At 56.0% G+C, this 23,023-nt stretch overlaps 1 protein-coding gene across 4 annotated transcripts in view; it reads right to left on the reverse strand.

Annotated features, from left to right (window-relative positions):
• The window catches only part of LRRC32 (leucine rich repeat containing 32), a 34,948-nt gene that overhangs the window by 11,147 nt on the left and 778 nt on the right, over positions 1-23,023 (reverse strand). The window contains exons 1-2 of one of the 4 annotated variants that reach the window (XM_015073885.3): positions 7,940-8,646; positions 3,691-3,781 (exon numbers count right to left, since the gene is read on the reverse strand). In XM_015073885.3, coding sequence (XP_014929371.3) covers positions 3,691-3,781; positions 7,940-8,061 — 213 coding nt within the window. In that variant the 5' untranslated portion in view covers positions 8,062-8,646. The other 3 variants (XM_027039611.2, XM_027039613.2, XM_027039612.2) reach the window with 3 other exon arrangements.

Consider the following 23,023-nt stretch of genomic DNA (forward strand, 5'->3'; position numbering starts at 1 on the left):
CTGGAGCCTCGCAGCAGCAAGCCCATCAGATATGATCACCCCTATTTACAGAAACCCAAGCTCAGAGAGGGCAGAGAGGCTCCAGGATCGCTCAGCCGATGAGGAGCAGAGCTGGGATTGGAGCCCAGGTCTCCTCACGATCAAAGGCCCAACTTTCGTCCTTCTAGTGCATGTGCCTTCTGGAGCCTGAATGCTTTCTGTGCAGATACAGTCTTCCCTTCTCATCCCTTCAAGGACCCCAGGAATGCGGCCTTTCCCAGGAAACGGTCTGACTTCCACAACCACCCAGTTCAGGCCTATTCCCGCCCCGGGGTTCCCTGTATCCATTGACCCCTTCTGACCCCTCCACCAGTCAAATGCCTGGCAACTGCTAAACAAACAAACAAACAAACAAACTCTGTGCCACTCTCTGCTTAATCCCCTCCATGGCAAAGTCCAGGACCCTCAGTGGGGTTCAAAACTGTTTGTAGCCCTTGCCAACCTGTCCCCTCTCCCCCCAGCCCACTCCTGCCCAGCCCACATGCAGTGACAACATCTGAAGTGCCCTTCATACCCTCCCACACCTACCTCTGAGCCTTCTCCTTGCTGTTCCCTGCACTGGTTAGGCCCACCCCCACCCAGATCTGCAGAGTGAGCCCAACGTACTGAGCTGGGCAGGTTGGGTCTCCTCTGGGCTCTCCCCGGCCCTCCCGGGCTCTCCCCGGTGCTCCCTCTCTCAGAGCTTTGGCTCCAGATTGTGACTGTCTGTGTGGGACCTACTGCGCAGGGAGCTCAGAGCTAACAGGGACTGGTGTGATTGATGGGGATGCCTTGGACCTGGCCCACAAAAGGGGCTCAATCGGTTTTTTTTAATGAATGAGTCATGGACATCTCTGGCTTAGTAAAGGTCTGAGGGATTGAATCAATCACCTTTCTGCAAGGAAAGAAAAAAGAGAGTCGATGTATTCAAACTGGACTCAAAGCCCATTAGAGTAAAAAGACTCTGGCCCACCCACTTCTCAGATGGGGAGACGGAACCTGAAGATGGCAGTGACCTATGCAAGGTCACAGTGAGTTAGTGGCTGAGCCCACACAGCAGGAACAGCCCCCTGCCTGGCCCAGCTCTCAGCTTCCTCCGCAGAACCCCAAGGTGAGTGTGGTGGTGGTGGTGGGGGGGGGGGTCCTCATCAGGCATCTGTGTGACTCTTCCCTGTTCCAGGCAGCCCAGTGACCACTCCCACCACCTCCAGCAAAGCAGCTTCCTGGAGGGCTCAGAGACCCACAGATACACCCGCGGTTGGGCGCCCCCACGAACCAGAAACCCAGCCCTGTCACCTTGCCAGCCCTTCCTGTCTCTTGCCCCTTCCTCCCTCACACCCTCTCTGCCAGCTCGGGCCACTAGGCACGGCCTCACCTCCATCCTCAGCTCCCTGGACCATCCTGACTTAAGGAAGAAACAGCAAAAGGAACACAATGACCGCGGCTGTCACGGAGCGCCAGCTCTGTGGCAGGCCCCATGGCGGAGTGCGCAGACCCCTTGCCTCATTTATTTACCCTGCTGTACCCCCTAAGGAAACTGAGGCTCAGGGCAGGGGGGTGAGCTTCCCCCAGCTCTGACGGTCAGAGGCTCCAGGGTACCAGTGTGAGTTCCTTTTCCTGTCGGTGCCAGCTGAGTTCTGATCACTGGGCCCTCAGCTGGCCCAGCACCCACATTGACTACTCCAGCACAGTAAATGGTACCATGTGCCGAGCATCTGCCGTATGGGGGGCACTGTACTGGGACCCATGTTATCCCACACCCCATCTCGCCTCTGGATACTCAAAGGCTCCCAAGACACCAGCCCCTGAGAGCTGAGCCAGGACACAAAGCTGGCCAAGCCCAGGGCCTAAGACTTGCTTTCCACCCTGATGCCCACAAAGGCTGGCAGGGCGGCTCTGGGCTGCCAGTCCAGGAGGGAGCGTGAAGGCCAGGGTGGCTCTCAGAACTCTGTTTCTAAGGGTGTCTGCTGCGTCTTCGGCTCTGAGCCTCCAGCATGGCTGACATGGCCAAGTTCAGAGCTGTCCTTGACAATCTGCTACCCGCTGTCTCTGGGATGCCAGCATGCCACTGCCCTGCTTTTTTTTTTTTTTTTTTTTTTAGGAGGGAAGAGGACTTTCCACCCAACTCCATTTTGCCACTTGTGCATAGAAGGGAAATGAGGTAGAAAGAGGCACCCGGCAGGGGACAGCACCAGCTCGGGAGACCTGGGTTCAAGTCCTTGCTCTGTTGCTTCCTGTCTGTATGACCCTGGTGGGTCACATCTCTTCTCTCAGCCTCGGTGTCCTCAGCTGAAAAGAGTTCTTTGTAGGATAAAATGAGAGAAAGCCCTCAGCATGGTGCAGGTACCTCGCGAGCCCTTAGTATGTGGCAACTTCTTTTCACTATTTTGAAAGTCATCGTCACTCCTGTATTGATCTTCTATGGTAGTTCAGAAAGTGCTTTCTGAATGCACTTTTACCCAGAATGCAAAGCTCACTCAGCTTCCCTCTGCCTGTTGGGTGGTCCAGCCCCTTCACTAGGACCCCGCCAACCCAGGGAAGGGCTGCCGGCCCTTCCAGCCCCCGAGGCAGCTGCCCCACCTGTATCATGAGCTCCTGGCCCCAGGTCCAGGTGGGGCTGCTGGAGGGCCTGTGCCTTCTCCAGCCTGACTCTGGCCTTCACCTCGGTGACTTATAAGTGGACCTAGGTGGTCCCTTTTCCCTGTATCCTGCGGGGTCCCAGTGACTTCAGGGCTAGTCTGCCTGGCTCAGGGCAAGAAAAAGGACCCAGAGTGAATCAAACCTTACCTCTGCCCTCAAGAAATTCTTGGTCTGGCGGGGGAACCAGGCTTGGACCCACTCACCCACTACCCCACGTGCTCAGTAGGAGGGTCCAGAAAGAGGAAGCAAACAGAACCAGAGCAGCCTGGGAGTGGTCAGGGGAGACTTTCTGGAGGAGGTAGCATTTGGCCTTGGCAGTACTGAGTGAGAGGCATCCTATCAGGGAAGCAGCAGACAGGCCCAAGTCAAGGACCCCAGTTAGGAAAGAGATTTTCTGCATGAGGGACCCAGCTGGCCCACCCCCAATTCCCCACACATACACATACTCTGCATCACCCAGATGGGTCCACTGCCCTGCAGAGGCAGCTTGGGGAAGAAAGTCCAATATCAGCCCCCTGGTCCTAGTTGAATGACCTTAGACAAGTAACCTAACCTCTCTAAACAGCTGTTTCCAATTCTATACAATGGGAATAATGGTACTTACCCAACAGGATTAATAGTGCAGAAGGTATTTAAACATTCTAGTAGGTACTTATTAAATATAAGATTTAAATGCATTAAATGCATTCCCTGGGGCACCTGGCTGGCTTAGTCGGCTAAGCATCCGACTTTGGCTCAGGTCACGATCTCCCTGAGATCTCCCTGAGTTCGAGCCCTGCCTGGGGCTCTGTGCTGACAGCTCAGAGCCTGGAGCCTGCTTCGGATTCTGTGTCTCCTTCTCTCTCTGTCCCTCCCCCACTTGTTCTCTCCCTCTCTCTCTCTCTCTGAAATAATAAATGAATAAACTTTATAAAAAAATTTAAAAAATAAATGCATTCCCTTTCCTCTTTTAACTCCTCTGACTTCTGGCTTGTGGGGCTGGGACAGCAGGACACCCTAGGGGCCCTACCCTGCCTAGGTGGGGCTTCTTACCATCTTACAGGGCACCTTGTCTCGGTGTTGGGAGGTGGCCAGGCCCAGGGTCAGCACGGCCAGGAGCAGCAGGATCTGGTGGCTCATGGCTCTGTGTAGGGTGGGAAGGAAAGGGGAACACTGTAAGATCACTGGCTCCTTTCTATTGCCCCCATCCTGTCTGTGCCTGCCTTCAGGGAACCCCAGATCACAGTGCAGGTGGGTGAGAACTGGGTCCAAAGGCTACCACAAAGGACCCCTAGTGCCAGGCCATTGCCCCAGGCAGCAAGAGTTTTTAAGGAGTGGGTGACTTGGTCAGATTTGGGTTTCAAAAGACCCTACTTGCTAGAAGACTGCCTGGAGGAGGTGAGCAGGAGACAGAGGGACTCTAAGGGCTGCCCTGGGCCAAGCTCAGGGCTGGGGTGAGGTGAGGTGGGGAGCTAGGCCTCTGACTGCATTTCCACCCAGGTCATAAGCAGGTCCCCCATCCTAGTTCCTTAGACCCCAAACGGAATTCCTTAATTTCCCCCACCCCCGGACTTTTATTTTGCCCTTTTTCTTTTGATTTTCTGATTCTGGAGTCGCTGCCATTGTTTGAAGGCTGGGCCTGGAGCCCTGACAGGAAACCCCGCCAGGAGGCCTCTGCCCTGCCCCCAGCACTGTCGCTGTGGACTTCCCCAGGAGCGGTCTCCAGGCCCTTTACTTTCACTGAAGCTACTGCCTACTGCCAGTGCAGGGGGACTCTTAGGCCTGCTGGTGTCCTCTCCGTGTAGAGCTGAGGTGGCATTGAGGGGGGCCACAGAGGCCCTGAGCAGGGTTGCATCCCATTGCCGCTAGCAGCTCACTTGCTGAGGAGCTGGGCCAAGTGCTAGAAGTACACAGATCAAGCCACTGATTTCATTCATTCATTCATTCATTCATTCATTCATTCATTCATTCACACCTAAACTGAATGCCTCCTCAAGTCTGGCTCTGTGCTGGGAACTAAGGCCACATATAAATGCACAGAAGTGGTCATAATGCATACAGAGTGTTAACAAGGAAGGGCACGTAAAGCCCTCCAAGAGCACTGGACTCAGTCACCCGTAACTGACTGCTTTCTCTTTCCCCTCCACTTGTCTGTTGTGTGACCTTGCACAAGTCACTTCACCTCTCTGAGCCTCAGTTTCCTCTTTTTTTTTTTAATGTTTGTGTTTTGTTTTGTTTTTTGAGAGAGAGAGAGAGAGAGAGAGAGAGAGAGAGAGAGAGAGAGAGAGAATGCATGCACATGCACAAACCGGGGAGGGGCAGAGAGAGAGGGGGCAGGAGATCCAAAGCAGGCTCCGTGCTGACAAGAGTAAGCCCAACAGAGACCTCGGACTCATGAACCGTGAGATCATGACCTGAGCCGAAGTCGGACACTCAACTGACTGAGCCACCCAGACGCCCCTCAGTTTCCTCTTTTGAGGTTAATGCCAACTTTGCCAAGTTTTGTTAACGATCAAATGAGATGCATTCTATGAAAGTGCCCTTACAGAGCCCTTTATCATAAACCAGGCACTCTTCTCGATACTTTACGTGTATTAACTCACTTAATCCTCACAGCAGTTCACGCACTTGGTTCTATGATTACCATTCCCATTTTGCAGGTGGGGAAACTGAGGCTCGGAGAGGTTAAGTAACATGCCCAAGGTCACACAGCTAACCAGTGGCTGGCACAGGCAATCTGTGCCCTAAACGTCTACACTAGAAGGTCACCCACGGGTGCTTAATAAAAGAGCACGGAATCGCCACTCTGAAGGGTGCTTTAGAAGAGGAGGCATCTATGGGAACTTTGAGGGCTGGGTCTTTGTTGGAATCCACCAATGTCCTTGTGATAAAGTTTAGATTAAGATGGCTAGTTCTGAGGCCCCTTCTTGCCCAAACATTCAGGGGCATCTTTTAAACGCCATTGCCTGGGTTCCCCTCAGGGCCATGCCCCCCGCCCCCCCACAGCTGCTCTCCTCTCACCTGCTTTCACAGGAAATTTGGTTCTGCTGTCTAAAAAGCAGAACATCACCCCCCCCCCCCGCCCCTTTGAAAGCTAGTATAGTCAGAATTGAGTGGAAACCTCTCAGGGGGGCCTTCAAGGCCCTTGGGGAGTGTGCCTGCACGGTTAGTTCTTCCCTCCAGCTTCATCTAGCACTGTCCCCTTTCCCACTCTGGGTTCTGGAAGCCTCCTATTGCCTTCAGTTCTCTGAGTGCCTTTTCACTGCCCCAAATCTTCACTTCCTCCCCTCTCTTGTGCTGAATGTCTCCTTATCCTTTGGATCTCAGCTTCAATACCACTTCCTCCAGGAAGCCTTCTCTGATTCCCCAAGTCTGGGCAATGTATAGCCCCTCCTCCAGGTTCCCACAGACCCTGAGCTTCCAGTGAGCACAGCACTGAGCACTCCGTGGCTTGTGCCTCCAACCCCTTTCCCACAGTCAGTGCCCCAGGGCACAGAGGACTCACTCTCCCCTGGGATCCATTTTACACCAGCAGGCAGGCCAGGGAGGCACTGAGAATTGACACAAGGTGACACTGGCGAGAGCAGCGTTCTCCTAGACTCTCCCTTCGTCTCCCTGCCGTACCTTCCCCCCCAACAGCGGGTGCTGTCTGTTCTGCCTGAAAAACAGACCCTGGGGCGGTCCGCTGCCTCCCTCCTCCATCACTGCCCCACAGTGAGGCACCACCACAACCCTGGGCCTTGAAGTAACACCATACTTCCACCCTGACCCCTTTCAGGCTGCCCTCCACGCACAGCCAGAGTGAGGTCTCCAAATCATATATGAGATCATGAATCTCACAGCTTGAGAACCTCCAATAACATCCAGGCTTTACACAAGCTCTTCTCTGCCCGCATCTCCCATTCGCCCTGCCCTTACCAAATTCCACCATTCCTCAAACATAGCAAGTGCATTCCTGCCTCGGGGCCTTTGCCCTTGCTGCTCCCTCCACCTGGAATCCTAGTCCCCAGATTCTCACACATTTTATTGTTTCCTTGCATTGATCACTTTCTGCTCCTTTATTTCTGATTCTGTGAGAACAGGGGTCTCTTAAGTGGTGCTCACCAAAGATCTACTGAACGAATGGCAAAGCGAGGGGCAGAGGCTCTACTGCAGGGGCCTCCGAGGTCAGGACAAGGTCAGGACCTCTGGGTCCTGAACCTGAAGGCATTGTTGCCCAAAGGGGCCCTCACCACCCCTCCTCTGCCTGCCAAATTTCACCCTACCCCTGAGCCGGGCATCTGTGCATCCTTCCACAGTGCCCAGGACTCGATGTGTGGCATTGGAGGCCTATTCACCCTCCCTCGAGGGAACACTGCAGTCACTCAGACCCAGGCTTACTTCCAGACTCTACTGCTTACCGACCCTGCTCCCTGGGCAAGTCCCTTAACCTTTCAGTGCCTAAGCGTCCCATCAGTCCAGCAAGCAGCCTGGTTCCTGTTCTGCCACTGGCTTCCCCCAAGCACGGTGATGATCAAGCTGAGAAAGGCTGTCACAATATCCTGGACACATCTTTCCCAGCTGGGGCAAAGACCCACAAGGCTGAACGGCCCAGGTGAGGCATGTTGAGGAGGGAGGCCTCTGGCCTGCAGACCAGTAGCCTAGGCAAGAGAAGGCAGGAGACATTTTAGAACTCTGACTGGGAGGAGAAATGCCAGAGGGGATAACCGTGTGTGTGTGTGTGTGTGTGTGTGTGTGTGTGTGTGTGTGTGTGTGTGATAGAGAAGGAGGGAGACAGATAGAGAGAGAGAGAGACAGACAGAGAGAGAAAGAGAGAGAGAGAGAAATAGTGGGGGCAATGTCTGCTATTATAATAAGCCCACCTCTACTATTTCAGGACGTTAGACACTCTTCTGAGCATTTGACGTATATTATCTCTTTGAAATCACAACCCAATAAGGCGGTTACCATAATTTCCACTTTACAGATGAGAAAACTGAGGCTCAGAAAGGTGAAGCGACTTAGCCCACAGTTACTCAGCTTATTAGCATTTTGGGGGTTAGCCCAGGTCTCCATGACCCAAATGCTGTGTTTTCTCCAGGTGCTGAGCTGCCTGCTCGTCCTCAATTTGCCCAGGAGGAAAACGAGGCTCAAAGAGGTGACTTACCCAAAGTCGCACAGTAAATAGCAGAGACTGATTCAGAATCTGGTCTGTCTACCTTCAGAGCAAATGTTTCCACTACACCAGGCCAAGTGCTCCCTCCCTAACCCCTTCCGAGGACCCCCACCCCCACCCCTACCACACACAAACAAACAGGCTCACAGGACTGGGCTCTGGGGTGCTCCTCTCCCTCCTCTCAGCCCCAGTCTCCAGCAGAGTGGGGTCCTGGGAGAGCTGCTGTGGACGTTCATAGCAAGCAGTGAATCACTAAGGGCAAGCCCCATTCTGGAGACATGTGCATCCCACGGGGGAATTAGACCTTAACCCAAAGGAATGTAGCTGTGATGGTGGAATTTCAGGCAGCCCGGGGTGGGGGTGGGGGTCCCTCACATCTTACCACTCATGAAGAAGGCCGGCTTCAGAGCCCCCTGGGAGAGGTGCCCTCCCCCACCCCCCCGCCCCTACCAATCCCCACCCAGAGATGGGCAAGGAAGCTCTTTGGTGCGGTGGGATGGGAAGCCCCGGGGCTGCCTGAGTCAGAGGGTGGTGGGAGACTTGGATTCAAATCCCGATCTGCCCTAGCCTAGCTGTGAGTTCCCGGGCAAGTAAGTGCCGGCCTTTCCGCCCCTGTTTTCCCATCTGTCAAATAGGAACGCCGGGCTCTCCCTTCGCGGGAAAGATCAGCTGAGACAGGAGCCGTGGGGCCGAGGGAGGGTCAAGCTTGGCTCCACGCGCGAAGTGGGCAGCGGCGGGAGAGGACTACTGGGGGGCGCGGGAGGCGTCCCGACGGACTCGCCGCACCCCGCGCTCGCCAGGGGCGCGGGACCGCGGGCTCCCCGAGGGGCCGGCAGCCTCGCCCGCGGGGCGGCTCCTACCTGGCTCAGCGCGGCCGCCGCTCCTCTCCCGCGCAGCCCCGGCACATTTTGCGCAAATCTGCCCCCCACGGCCCCACCCCGCGCCAGACCCCGGGGTCACGGCCCGCGGAGGCCCACGGCTGCTCCACTGCCCCACGGGAACCCGACCCGCGAGGGGGCGGCTCGGGCTCCAATTTAAATACCTCTCCTGCCGACCCGCCCCACCACGCCCCCCCTCGGCCAAGCTGCGGGGTCCTAGCGCCCGGCCGGCGCGCCCCCGCGTGACTCGGTTTCTCCGGAACAAGCGAGAGGGTGAAGCATCTTTCCGCTGGAACCCAGGCTGGGAAGGGGCGGGGTGGCAGGGGGCGGGATGAAAGGGCCGGGGGGGGGGGGGGGGAAGGAGGGTCGTTAAGGAAGCGCTGGGCGGGCGAGGCCGCCCCGGATCGCCGCACGTGCAGCTCGTGGCCCCGCGGGGTCCGGAGGGGCGGGAGGGGGCCCTCTAGGAGCCGCAGGTCCGCAGAGGAAATCCGGCCTGGCCCCGATTTCCCCGCTGCCGGCGCCGCCGCACTTAGGGGGGACAAACAGGAGAGGTGACGGCGGGGCTGAACGCGGAAGGAAATGACCCTTCACTGGCCCTGGGGCGGCCGCAGAGGGGGTTCCCCACACCGCGGCCATCCCCTCTGACGAGTCCAGGCAGGTCACTTCCCCTCTCTGATTGTGCTCTTGTATCCAGACTCGCCTTCCTCCATCATCTCCCGGACCCTTAAGCCGTCCTGTGAAATGGTACCATCCGAGCCTCCAGTTTTCAGATGGAGAAAGCGAGGCTAGGGATGGGACAGCGAATATATAAATAGAAAGCAGTTGTCTGGGACTAGTAAGGTCCCCATTTATATTTGGGGAAACTGAGTCTCGTGAAGGTTAAATGGCACATCCAAAGCCACATAGCCTAACAGAGCAGGGATTGGAACGCAATCTGTCCATAAAGCTAAGTCCAGGTGCCTCTGGGTCCCCTTTTCCAGGCACCATCTTGCTCAGGTTGGTTTAAAGTGCTGTGCGCACAAGGAGCATGGTGGAATCGTCGTCTTTTACATTACAGGTTGAGGCACACCTTCCCCAAAGCCAACCCCTCTCCTAGATGCCTCGGCCCTACCTAATCATGGGTACTCTGTCCTGCAGGGTGTGGACCCAAAGATGGGGGAGAAGGGTCATGGCTGTCTCCTGGGCCTCAGTCCCAAGGATAGAATGTTTCTCTTCCCAGCCCTGAAAGTGACATGGGCTGCTCCATTTTACAGATGGTAAGTGACCACCCAAAGCCTTGTGTTAAATCAGGGCAAAGCTGGGCTTAGAAACTGGGTTCCCTGAAGCCCTAGATGGCTGCCATCTTTACTTCTTCCCATCTGGCTTACTGTGGGGACAGGTGGGGGCAGATGGGGATGGTCCAGAGAGAGGACAAACTGTGATAGCAGGTGGCCCAGGGCCTAACCTAATCTGGGAGGAGATCAGGGAAATCTTCCCTAAGGAGGGGCCTGAGCTGGAATGAAGGCATGGGTAGGAAAGGGTGCAGGAACAGGGAAGGGTGTCGAAGCCTCCCCCTTCCCTGTCAGCCGCTGGAGGCCTCCGAGCTATGCTCTTGGAGGTCCCAGCTGGTCATCCCAACCCTCTCTTGATTTCAATGCTCTTCTGGTCAAACAGAACCTCAGTTTCCCTGTCCGTAAAGTGAGGCAGATAGTAGCCACTTCTTGGGGTTAGTGCCAGAACGAAGCTTAGCGAACCCCGCCTGGGGCCTGGCCCCAGTGGGTGTTAGGGTAACCCCTTGCTGGCTTTATTGGTGATACCTTTGCTGTACCCTGAGGGCTTCCTTTTCCAGATCCTTGTCCAAGGGGCCGAATGTCCAGAAACTGCTTCGCGGCATCCTTGCAGCATGGGCAGAGCATGGCCAGGCAGGATTCAGGCATTTCCCGGGTTCCCCCACGTGACCTGCTCCTGCCACACCCAGGCCCAGGCCGGCTGAGCGCCAGCTCGTCTTTCCCTGGGCTGCTGCCAAGCAGAAACCACTGGGCTGGCACAGAGCTTTGGCCGGGGTTGGGTTAGGGCGGGGCCGGAGCTATGACGGGCTGGGGACAGCGGCCTGCCTCCCACACACCCCCAAAGGCTGTGGTTGTGGTTAGTTAGTTCATGGGGTTCCACCTCACCCAGTGCCCGGATGGGGCTCCCCGAGAGTCGGAGACGGATGGGCAACCAAGTGTGACCACCTGCTGCAGGTGCCTCTTGGGACCAGGGGCTAAAGCCAAGAACCCTACATGCTCAGTGCCCCTCCGTTCATCTCTTCACTTCTACAGCAGTCATGGTGCTGTGTGACTTTCGGCAGGTTGCTTGATCTTTCTGACCTTGGTCTGTGGATCTGCAAGTGAGACTGATAATATCACCTGACCTCCTGGCTTGCTGTAAAGAGTCAAATGCAACAATGTATGTAAAGTACCTGGTCAGAGGCCTGCGGCCCAGGGTACTTTCTCAATAAATATGACCTCCCTTCCCTGGCGGGCCCCAGAAAGCTGATGAATAAAAATGTCCAAGCTCCACTCTCGCATCACCAGATGCGAGGCAGATGAGGACAGGGGATGAATGAGTCCAGAGGCCTCGAAGGCCAAGTCCAGGAGTCTGAGCTTGATCTGAAGGAGGGGGAGAGGTTGGAACTGAGCAGGGTCAGAGTTGCCTAGCAGCCATGTGGAGGGTAGCTGTCTTTAAAAGGCCACCAAGGCCGGCTCTCCATCCAGTGTTGGCTAGTTCCAGCCCGCACACCTCCGGGAATAGGGAGTTGTCCTGGTCAGTCCATCAGTGGGCAGCTCAGTCTTGACGGTATTGGTATTTTTGTGAAAATGCCTCCATTGCCTCATGCGTCTATCAGTGAAGATAGGAGACACATGTTTTCCTGTGTCCTCAGGACCACCATTCTGAGATGAGAAAACCCTTTCAGGCACCCAGTCAGGCTCAAGTCTCCCTGGGAGGGCTCCATGTCAGGCCAAGATGACACTCAGGGTCTCAAGTAGGAGCGAGTGGCCCAGGAAGGCAATGAGGTGCACATCCTGTGTGACCTTGGGCAAGTCGCTAAACCTCTGGGCCTGGCTGTCCTCATCTAACTGTAAAACTGGAGTGGAAAGGACCATGGCACCTTGGGCCCTCAATTTGGTTTCCACTGTTCTTTGCTGAATATCCACTGTGGACCAGTCTTTCATCTCCTGTGCCAAATCAGGATAAAGCCACAGAGAAGAGTTTCATTTAGGTGTCTTTATTTTCAATTACTGACTAGGAAAACAGGTTCAGAGGGGTTAAGCAACTGGCCCAAGTCACACAGCTTTGGAGTCAGGAATTGAACCCAGGTCTCTGTCCTCCCAGGCCAGGTCTCAGTGCAAAGATATGGTTTGCCCCTGCCCCTTGCCTTGCACCCCTGTGGGCCCCTGGGAGTCAGGAAGTCCCTTATCAGTCCCTACTGGGGCCCTGCCTTCTGGGGCAGAACCCTGGGTTCCCCAGCTCTTTTACGGCCCACCCTCTTTTGCTCCCTAGGGAAACTGGGCCCAGACCATACCAGCTAGGGCCACCTCTTGGAGGGACAGTAGGAGAGGAAACCAAATGTTGCTGGGTATCAGCTGTAAGGAGTTTGTGAGTAAAAGCCAGTGTTGGGTGCTTGGGAAATAAACACATAAAGGACAAGTGGTATGTCCCTTGCTCTGATGTGTTAAATGGAAATAATGAAGGCTTGCAAGGCCAGGCCCAGTGCCAGGCACTATATTCAAATTATCTCCTCCTCACAGCCATCTGATGAAGCGGGGAATATTGTTGCCCCCCTTTTGCAAAAGAGAGACCAAGGTTCAGGAGGATGACAGGACGGGGCACAGCAACCATTTCCATCTGAGCCCTCAGACTCCAAGGCCCTCACTCATGGCCAGAGACTCACCTGGCTAATTCTCTGCTCTCTGTAGGGACACGAGCACTGGGAGTGACCAAGGCAGGGGAGGGTGAGGCCCTGTGTACCCCTCGGCCGCCACCCAGAGTCTGGTCCTCAAGAACTGGCTGTGGGGAGTTTGGAGGCTCCGGGAGGCCCCAAGGGAGAGGGGGATGGTAGATGAGAAAATTCGAGACGGGGCCAGGCAGGCAGGCAGGATCAGAAGCGGCTCCACAGCTTGACTGTGCTGTGCCACGGACCATGAAACCACAGCTCTCTGCAGTACCCGGGCTGCTGGGAACTGAGGGTTTGTCCCTTCCAGCCACACAACTTTTTCCCCCATTTTAACCATTTGAAGGTTCAACCCAATGTCACTGTCCCTGAGGATCCAGGGTTATCAGTACGGGCTTTAGACGAGCCCAGGGGAGGGGGGTGGGGGGTAGGGAAGACAGCAAGCATGGGAGTAAAGTAGAGTCCAGGCTGCCCAGGGGACAGCCCGTCGCGGAGAGCTGGACAACCTGGGCCAAGTCTTTTCCCCCTGGTAGTCTCAGTTTCTCATCTGTGTGCTGGGGACTCATTCCGCCAGCTTCAAGGCGGCGTTGAGATGACACTGTGAAAAGCTGAGTGGAGCAGGGGTTGGATCAGTATGATTACTGATATTGTCTTCCTCATGTGAAAGGCTGTGACTCTGTGGTTGACCTGAACAGGAAGGGACCTGTTTGTTGGCAGGTGGAGCGCGTAGTGATAGGAGACAGCGACTGGGAGGGGCTGACAGTGACTGGGAGGGTCCCGGCGCTGTAGGCTCAGTGGACCCAGGGCGGAGGGCCAGACTCCTCAGGCAAGGCGCGGCACCCGTGAGGGGAAGGGCCGTGGCCCAGGCAGGGCAACCCATGGTGGGTGTACCCTGAGTCCAGGGGCTCCCCAACTTGAGGTTCCCCGCGGTGCTGAGCTCCAGGCGGGCTCTTGGCTCCTATCTTCCTCCTGGGTGAGGGCGGTGAGGGTGGGTGGGTCAAAGCCCCAAGGTCTGGCAGAGCTTCTGGAAACCGGCTCACGAGTACCCAGGTGATCCCCACAGACCAAGGCCACCCCCTGAAGTTTCAGAGAATGCTGCTTGTCTCCCCTACTTCCGCTCCGAGATAGACAGCAGATTCTAGGCCCCGAGAGCGTGCTGAGGGGGTGGCTCCCCTCCCCCCCCCTACTTTTTTTGACCTGCCCCACGTGAGGTACTCCTGGGTTCACACCACAGAGGCCTCGGCCAGCTCCTCTGAAACTGTGGAGACCATCAGAATCCCTGAGGGCTCGTTAAAACAGACTGCCAGGCCCTACCCCGGAGACTCTGGTTCGGGATGTCTGAGGTGGGGCCCGGAAGCTGCATCCCATGCAAACCCCCGGTGGCGTCGGTGCTGCCCGGCCACAGGCCACCCGTGGAGAAGCGCCATGCCTGTGAGGGTGAGGGGCAGCCTTCATCCTCCGTGAGATGGAGGTGACCACAGCCCCTCCTCACGAGCTGCCCAAATGAGGGCATGAAATGGGAAGCTCTGGTTAACAGGAGTATGAGTCTTTCTGACCATGAGTAAAATTCCAAGACCAGTGTGAGGCCTCTGTGTACTTAGAGTTGGGAAGGGGATGGGCTGGCCCAGGAGCTTGCTTTCTTTCTTTTTTTTTCTTTTTTCTTTTAAAAAAAAAATTTTTTTTTTTTTAACATTTATTTATTTTTGAGACAGAGACAGAGCATGAACGGGGGAGGGTCAGAGAGAGAGGGAGACATAGAATCTGCAACAGGCTCCAGGCTCTGAGCTGTCAGCACAGAGCCTGATGTGGGGTTCGAGCTCACGGACCGCGAGATCATGACCTGAGCCAAAGTTGGCCGCTTAACCAACTTAACTGAGCCACCCAGGCGCCCCTCTTTTTTCTTTTTTTAATTTTAGGGTGGGGACGGGCAGAGGGCAAGAGAGAGAGAGAGAGAGAGAGAGCATGGGGTGGGGGAAGGGCAGAAGGAGAGAGAGAGAGAAAGAGAGAAAATCTTAAGCAGGTTCCACACTCAGCGCAGGACCTGATGCGGGGATCGATCCCATGACCCTGGGATCATGACCTGAGCCAAAATTAAGAGTCAGACTTTCAACTGACTGAGCCCCCCAGGTGCCCCCCAGGTGGTTTCTAATGCAGCTTTCATGTTGTGACCCATTCACTGCTATAACACCCAATGAGATAAATATTTTATTATTATTATTATTGCTATTATTATCTCCACTTTATACAGATGACATACGAGGAAACTCAGAGAGGTTTAAGTGATTAACTCAAGCTTGCACAGCCAGTACAAATCAGTCCAGGCAGCAGGGTTCCAGCGCCCATATTGTCACTTGATGGAACGTTAATTAGCCAAAAGAGTAAACGATCTAAAGCTTTAAATTTACATGATGCCCCTTGTGCGTGGCATTGTATTTTCTCCCCTCTTGGGTGGGATGAGGAGTGGCCTGAGGAGGGCAAAGCTGAGGGAGAGAAGCAGCCTGGATTTCAGAGAGGGACCCACCTGGGTTCCCATCCTCACTGTGCTGCCCATCGCTGTGTGACTTTGGGCCGGTGGCCTCACCTCTCTGAACCCATTCTGTCTCTGTAAAGTAGAGCAGTGATGGAAGGCTAGGGCTGTTTGAAGAGCTCCTTTGTGTCAGTGCCTGCCTGCCTGCCTGTGGCATTCATCCATTCAGTGGTACTGCTTGTGATTTCTGGCTGGTTATTGTTTGCTTTTTTTTTTTTTTTTTTGGATAGCACCTCTATCTTCCCATTTAGGGAAGGAATGGAGAGGTCTGTGAAGCTTCCCCTGGCTGTGCTTAGAGAACGTGGGGAGGGGACCTGTCTAAAAGGTAGCTGTGGCTGCCCCAGGGACAATGAGAGTGAACAGCCTTCCCATTCTGCAGAGGGACAGGTGGGGCCTCCAGGGAAGGGCTCGGGGGCAGAGGCCTGGGTACACCCAGCTCCTATTGTAACCATCTTTGGCACAGGCCACTGTGACCCCTTCTTGTCCTACTCCCGTTGTCTTCCTCATGACCACAGGGCCTTCCTAGAACACTTTAAGTACTGGTCTTTGGGGGAAATCTGAGGCTCGAGGGGGACAGTATTAGCTCACGTCACAGAGTCAGGACATGTGATGTTGGGCTGTCTCACTTCCCCCCATGACATCCCTTCACACACACACGCTCTCCCCCCGCAGACACAGTGCACCTGCAAAAGCACACGCCAGGCCCCTTTAACACACACACACACACACACACACACACACACACTCCCTTCATATATCCCCTCAAAGACCGTACAGGACACACAGGGCCACGACTCATGAACACAAGCATCAACCTTACACAAACGTGTCGCCCAGGTACACACTGGCTACAAACATTGCAAACGTTCCACAGAGACGCCCTCGCAAGTTGCATAATCACAACTCACAGACACACACATTCAACTCTCCTGTTAACACTATGCACGCAGCATACATCACAAGCATACACGTGGAGCATACGTGATGTGCACGTGATACATATCCCATGCAAGTGCCAGTCACAGACACAACACACACACTGTCCACAAACACACTTTGTATCCCCTATACACAGCAAAGACTTAAAATAGCCGGGCTCCCGCGCCCAGGGCACATACCCAGACACATGGGCACATGCTTGTAGGCAATGGGCTGTGATCTCACATTGCTTGTAACTCCGATGTTCTCCAAAGCAGATCATATAGGAGTCGAGTGGCTGATTTGCTGGGGGTGTCAAAGGGAAGAAGGGAAAGGACGGTTTGACAGACTCCTGTGGCCTCCCAGGGAGCCTGTGATTCATGCCGATGGGGTACTGTGAGCTCAGGACGCCAGGAGCTTCGAGGCTGGGCTGGGGCTGCAGGATGCAGAGGGCTGGATCCCATCTCCTAAGGAGTGGATGCTGGCCCTGACCCCAAAGCCAGCCCCTCTCTCTAGCTCTGGAAGCTGGGGAATGGGTATTCAGCCTTCCAGACTGCTGTTCTCTGGCTTCTTCTGGGCTGTGACTTCTGCCTGCTTGCCTTCCCTCTCCTCTGTGTGCTGGGGGCAGCACACCTGGGTTTGAGGCCTGATCCAGACCCCTGAAACCAACCTCACCTCGGCCTGCATCAGGGCCCGCCTGGCCTCCCGGGGGCCGGGCTGTGCTTCCTGCTGGTAGAGGCCATCTTTCAGGAGAACAACGCAGCCCCTCTCCCTGCAGGCTCTGCCGTCAGCGAGAGCACTCTCCTATTTAACAGACTCCTTCCAGGCCAACCCATGTCCCCTCCAGCTACTGCCCCGTCCTCTTGTCTCCTAGCCGGACCTGCCAGGGCTGCTGCCTACCCATGCTGTGTCCATTTCCCACCTCCGCCACATGCCTCCCTTCTCCCTCCACTTGTCTCCGGCCTCATCGTTCCAACCAGCTCATCCCCAGCTTCCACATCTAGAACTGCTACAGACGGAAACTCTTCCGTCCCCAGCTCCCTCGGTTGCTTGGTCACTTGGCTGCCCACTCCCTCCTTCCTGAATCGCCCTCTTCCCTTAGCACCTTGTGACGCCCTCTCCTGGCTCTCCTGCTGCCTCTGCAGTATCTCCTCCTGGATCCTTCTCTGGCCCCTCCTCTTCTTCCTCCTTCTCCACCTGATCTTTAAATGTGGAAGCTCCCGGGTGTCCCTGGCTTGTTTCTCTCCTTGCCCTCCCTCCAGGAGACCTTCCTGCCCCAGGGTCCCCCTTTCCTGTTCATCCATCCAGCCATTCATCTTCCACGTGGCGGCCAGATGGAGTCTCTCCAAAACACAGATTTGACCAGGTCACTCCCTGCTTAAAACCCTTTGATGGCCCTGGGGGGTCCAACCACAAGTCACATTTCCCATTTTCCTGTCTCTTTCACTGCTCACAGGGACCAGATTCCATATCATGCACCGACACACATCCTCCACCAGCTCCTTTCCTGCTCTCTCCCAACTGTGCTCAGTTATCTCTGCCATACTCCCGGTCTCCCTGCCCCCGCTCTCTCCCACTCTTCCCCACCCCCATCTCTTCCCTCTGTCTCTGTCCCTCTCTCCATTTAGAGTTGCCAGACGACCACCCTCCCTTGGGCTGCCTGCCTTGAAGACATCCTTCCCAGTGTCTGGAAGGTTCTTAGAAGGCTTCTGGATGGCCACAGTTCAGGGGCATCCTTGCTATTTCGTTCTCCCACTGCCCCACTTACACTGCAGACACAGACCTTGACCCCTGTCTATAGCACACTCTGATGTCTGCCCATTCAGCTCCTCCATCCGCCGTCCGGACACATGGCTGTTGGCCTTGGCCTCACCCGGGGCCCAGCCTCACCTGCCTGTTCCTCTGGACCTCGCCCCAGAACTCACCCCATTTCCTTTGGCTGCTCCCACCCTGCAGCTGGGGACTGAGGCTGTCACCGTATCCACGTCAGCTCTTTCTGTGTAGTATGTAGCTCTGGGGGGACAAGGCAGGCACGATGGCACACGTGGTGGGGGCTTTGGAGTCAAGGTCTAGGAGTCTCAGTAGCTTCATCGAAAGATATGGGGAGAGTAACATCTAACTTGCATGATCATAGTGAGGGTTAAAGGGCAGGTATCCTACCCATATCAGTTCCTTCTTTTCAGTGGAATAAAGACCCTCCTATGGGCTGCCCACAGCCCAGTACATGTACATACTGCCCAGTATGTATGTACATACTGCCCAGTGCCTGGGAAGGCCTGATTCAGCCTTTAAAAGGCTCCTGGGCCTTTGATCAATCTTATAAATTGCTCTTTGGGTAGCTACCAATGAAGCAGGAAGCAGAGGCTGGGTGCTGGTTGGCTCGGGACGACAGTGGGTTCTGGAAGCAAGGCGGAAATGTCTGTCAGGGAGCAGACTGGCAGGAGAACCAAGAGGCTGGTGTGGCGGGTTCACGAAGCCCTGCTGTATGATGTGCAGTGATGTTGCTTGCTTCTTGACTCCCAGGAATTCTCCAGCAAACTCCCCATTTCTTATGATGCACGGGGAAGTTGCACTGGTTTTAGGGCTATATCAAAGTGCTAAGTGCAGGCTCAAGGTGGACACGCAGGGAGAACAAAGACTGCCCCCGCCCCCCCGCCCCCAGCCTAGCTTTCCCCAGGCCACGCACTCAGTGACAATCCCGGAAGTGGGCCAAGTGGATATTGTGATCTTCCTCAAGCAAGGATTTGGGACTTGGGCACAATGGTCGCACAGTCTCCAGGCCACTGAGTCCGGGTCTTGGGTTATTAAAAGTACTAATAGGAATGCCTCACAATAAACATCCTCTAGTTTGAAACTGGAGGGTCTGAGCACTTTGAGAGGACAAGGTGGGGCTGGGCATGGGGTGGGAAGGTGCTGGGCATCAGAGGAGACGGTGGGGAGGGTCCACTGGCAGGAGCCCCCTGGCGAAGAGCCCTGGCCTTCAGCAGTGGGGAGCACGCTATGTAGGAAGGTGGCATGGCGAGCCCTGTGCTGCAGGTAGGCTGAGGATGTCACGGGCCAATGGGGAATGGAGGCAGGAGAGTGGCCCGGAGGTTGATGCCATCACTGAGTATGCCGATGGTGGGGCTTGGGTAAAGGCAGAGCCCAGTGTGGTGGGTGGGACAGGCTTGGGGAGAGGGTCACAGGAAGGACGGGGAAGAGAGGGTGATCATTCCTGGTTCTGACCAGGTGACTGGGCAGAGCACAGTCACGATGGTCTGTGGCTCACTGGGGAGATGCCCAGCAGGCAGCCAGATGCTGGGCCTGGAGCCCAGGAGGAGGTGTAAGTCAGCAACGGAGGAGAAGGCCCGCAAGTGCCTCATTCTCCTGTCCGTGCGTGGGGACCACTACACCTGCCGCTCAGGAGAGGGTCTGGAAGTCCAGGCGAGCATCACCCAGGTGTTATTTAATAGGAGTTCCAATGGTTGAGACTGGACAGAACTCTGACAGAAGCCAACTTGGGCCAGGCCTCTCGGATGGGGACGGGACCCGGATCTGCTGTCCTCTGCTGTCCTTCACTCATCAGAGGGAGTCCCCCAGCAAGATTCCTCTGTGAGGTGGACCCCCACCTATGGCTCTGTGTGGCCCCGTCCTCCCTTCCGGCAGCAGCCCCTGGAGCCTGCTGGCTGGGGAAGGCCCCAGAATCTTGGGGTTGCCAGAGGGCTCCCGGTTCTCTCTGGAACAGCTTGCCTGCCCCCTAGTGGACTTCTGAAGAGTCTCAGGTACTCACGGAAACTGGAAAGGGGCCTTGAAGATTCAGTCCACCCTGTCCACGTCCTGATGGGGAGACCGAACCTCCCAGCAGGGATGGCTAGTGCAAGTCCAGGGACGGAGCTGGGACAAGAGGTGGCACGGCTGGCACTTGGGAAAGAACCCCAGGCTTTGGCGTCCCACAGCCTCAGGGGAGCTCAGCAGCAGTAGGGGTGATGACGCCTCCCCTCCCACCGCCCGCCCCCGCCTAGGGCTACAAGGACGGCTGCCTGAGACAACACACACACACCATGCTCAGGAATATGTGGCTCCTTCCTCCTGCTCTACATTACTTCTCCTCCCCCTGTAAGAGTGTAGGCTCAGCTCTAACAGCTTTTGAGTAAATCAAACCTCGATCTTTGTGCAGGTAGATTTCCTTAAAGTGGGGTTCACCTGCCACCACAGTGGCCTCCTCTACCTCCCCTGCCCTGTTATATTTGTTCTCCTTCTGGGGTCACAGAAAGAGGGTTTAGACCCAGTCCTGCCCCCAGTCTGCAGGGACAGAGCTGGACAAGGTGGCTGGGGGGGGCGGAGGGGCAGAGGAGGTGCCCCTCCTGCAGTATGCAGGGGTGAGGGGATGGTTTCCAGGAAGGCTTCCTGGAGGAGGCAGCAAGGGAACAGAGGTGTGGAGGGTGAGGAGGAGCTGGCCAGAAGGAGTAGGAAGCAGAGGGACTAGGGAAGATCATTCAGGCTAGTGTAGGGGTGGAGGTAAGAGCATCTGTAGCAGTGGGAGGGGTGGTGGTGAGGAGAGACAGGGCAGACAGGAGAGCCACGGACTGACACACTGCCCACACATGGCACGCAGGATCCTAACTCAGCAGTAGACTACACGAGCCCTGTGCAGAGAACATCCGAGGAGGAGAGCTGGCGGGGGGGTGGGGGGGGGTGAGGGGGGGTGGCAGGAGAGCTCAGGAGTTAGCATTGCAGGAGGGGAGATTGCTCGCTGACAGCCTGTGGGCTAACTAGTTCTTTAGTTTGTTAGTTCATCGGTTCACCATCCCGCTGCTCACCTCCATCTGGGCTTTGGGCTAAAGGAATGAACTTGATACGGTTCCTGCCCTCAAGTGAGGGTCGGGCATGGCAACTAATAATTGCCTATCGAGGGTGCCTTGGGAAAGGGTTTCAGGAGGAGGTGGCTTTTAGGTGGGCTTTGAAGGATGTTTGGGAGTCTGCCAGATGTTGAAAAAAGGGTAGGGTCGTGTAGGTGGAGGAAACAGCAAGAGCAGGATGTGGCATCGCTCTGGGTTTGGGGAAGGGTAAGCAGTCTGTCATGACCAGAGAGTTGAGTGGGAGGGGCAGGGGAGGTGAAGCCAGCACGAGTAGACGAACACCAGGCTAAAGCATTTGGCTTTTCCAAGGAGTCTGTCCTAAATCGTGCCTGCCTGAAGAACACTGCACCCAGCACTTCCAGACCACCGGAGCCTGCAAAGACCTTCTGGAGCCCCGTGGTTGTGCCTGCCACCATGAGAACTCCTCTCCCTAGAGGAACCAGGAGCGTTCCGTTGCTGGAAACCGACCAAGGGACAGGAACATGGCCCCAGGCTGATGGCGAAGGTGGAGGACTTCATGGGGACCAGCCGGCACTGGCTCGTCATAAGACGAGGGTGAGCTCCTGAAAGCCCCCTGAGCCTCATCAGGAAGGTTTTGTCCTCACCCCCCACTCACAGAAAAGCCATGCCCTCTGGAGCCCCCTCTGGGAGCTTTTCAGGGACGATCGCTATTTCCCTGGGCTTTTGTAGCACTGTGTAATCGCCTCAGATCAGAAGACACATAGAGGCTGGCGTGGACAAGTCGCTTCACCCCTCTGAGCCTCTGTTTCCTCATCTAGAAAGTGGGCACATAACTCCTGTCTTGGTGAGTGTTGTGGCTGAGACAACGTACATGGAAGCTCCGGGCACAGGGCCTGGCCCACAGCAGGAAGCAGTGAATGTGGAATAAATCAGCGCTAACATCTCCCAGCACCGAAGAAACTGGCCCAGGCCCGGGCACAGGCACGATGTAGGAGCCAGGCGGGCACTGGCCTTCTGCCTCGGTGACCTTGTCCCCAGCTGCTGAGGGAAGGGTGGGGAGAGGTGAGGACCACAGTATGGGGGGCCTCTATTCATCTGCAGTGTGTCAGCTTTGGAGACAGTGTTCCCTCCCGGGGCCCCAGGCCTGCCTCGCAGGGTCTGAGCAGGGGCCTCGGGGACCAGAGCTGCCTCAGCCCTTCTCAGCATGGGCAGCTCAAGGGTGGGCAGCAGGACAAGGGCTACTCTCCCCACATCACCATTCTGGGGGTCCCAAGAGCAAGGAGACCCAGGGCCGGATCCAGGCACAGTCTGACATATACCCCACACATGTACAAGGCATGCACTTGGACGCACCCCCCAAATGCGGGCGCACGTCGTGTGCACAGACACAAATATGTGGAGATCTGCCGCTGCTCCCAGACTTTGGTGACCAGCCACACACGCTTGGACACGTAACATACACAGCTAAAGCAGGGTACGTGCAGACACAGCAAGGCCCACGTATACACAGATGCACACACACAGACCCATACGTGCGTATACATGCGCACTGACAACATGCACAGGGACACCCATAGACAAGCACACACATGCAGACACAGACGCATGCACAGGAACGGGGTCAGTCGCCTGCCCAGAGCCCTTTTAACTCCAACATCCACATAATGCACATGAAGCCATGCGGGGCTGTTCACACACATGTGCACGCTTTCACAGCTGTTGTCCCCTCTGACCCAACAGCATCTCTATAAGGCAGGCACGGCAGGGGCCTGGTCTCTGCTGTGCAGTGAGCAGCTAAGGGTACAGAGAGACCCCCTGCCCGGGTCATGGTAGGAAACCAGAATCTTGGTTTGAATTCTGGTCTCCTGGGTCTGCCCTGCACACGGGGCCTCCACGGACCCACACGTGTGCTCATGGAAACTGTGTTCGCAAAGCCTCAGACCCAGAGGGACCTCGCGGTCACCTAAAGATGGGAGAAAATTCATAGGCTGAACGTGAGCCACAGAGTTCAGTAGGGGACCCAGGGCCGAGCTTCTGTCCCACCACTAACACGGCTGCGTGCAGGTGCAGACACGGTCGTGCACAGAGCCGTGGGCTTGTCCCACAGCTGGTGCGTGCAGGTCCTCCTTCCTGCACCCCTCGTTTCGCTGAACGCACTGTCCCCAGGAGCTCAGGGTGACTGGCCGGGTTCTGCAT

The sequence above is a fragment of the Acinonyx jubatus genome, chromosome D1, assembly GCF_027475565.1.
Source record: "Acinonyx jubatus isolate Ajub_Pintada_27869175 chromosome D1, VMU_Ajub_asm_v1.0, whole genome shotgun sequence".
Lineage (NCBI taxonomy): Eukaryota > Metazoa > Chordata > Mammalia > Carnivora > Felidae > Acinonyx > Acinonyx jubatus.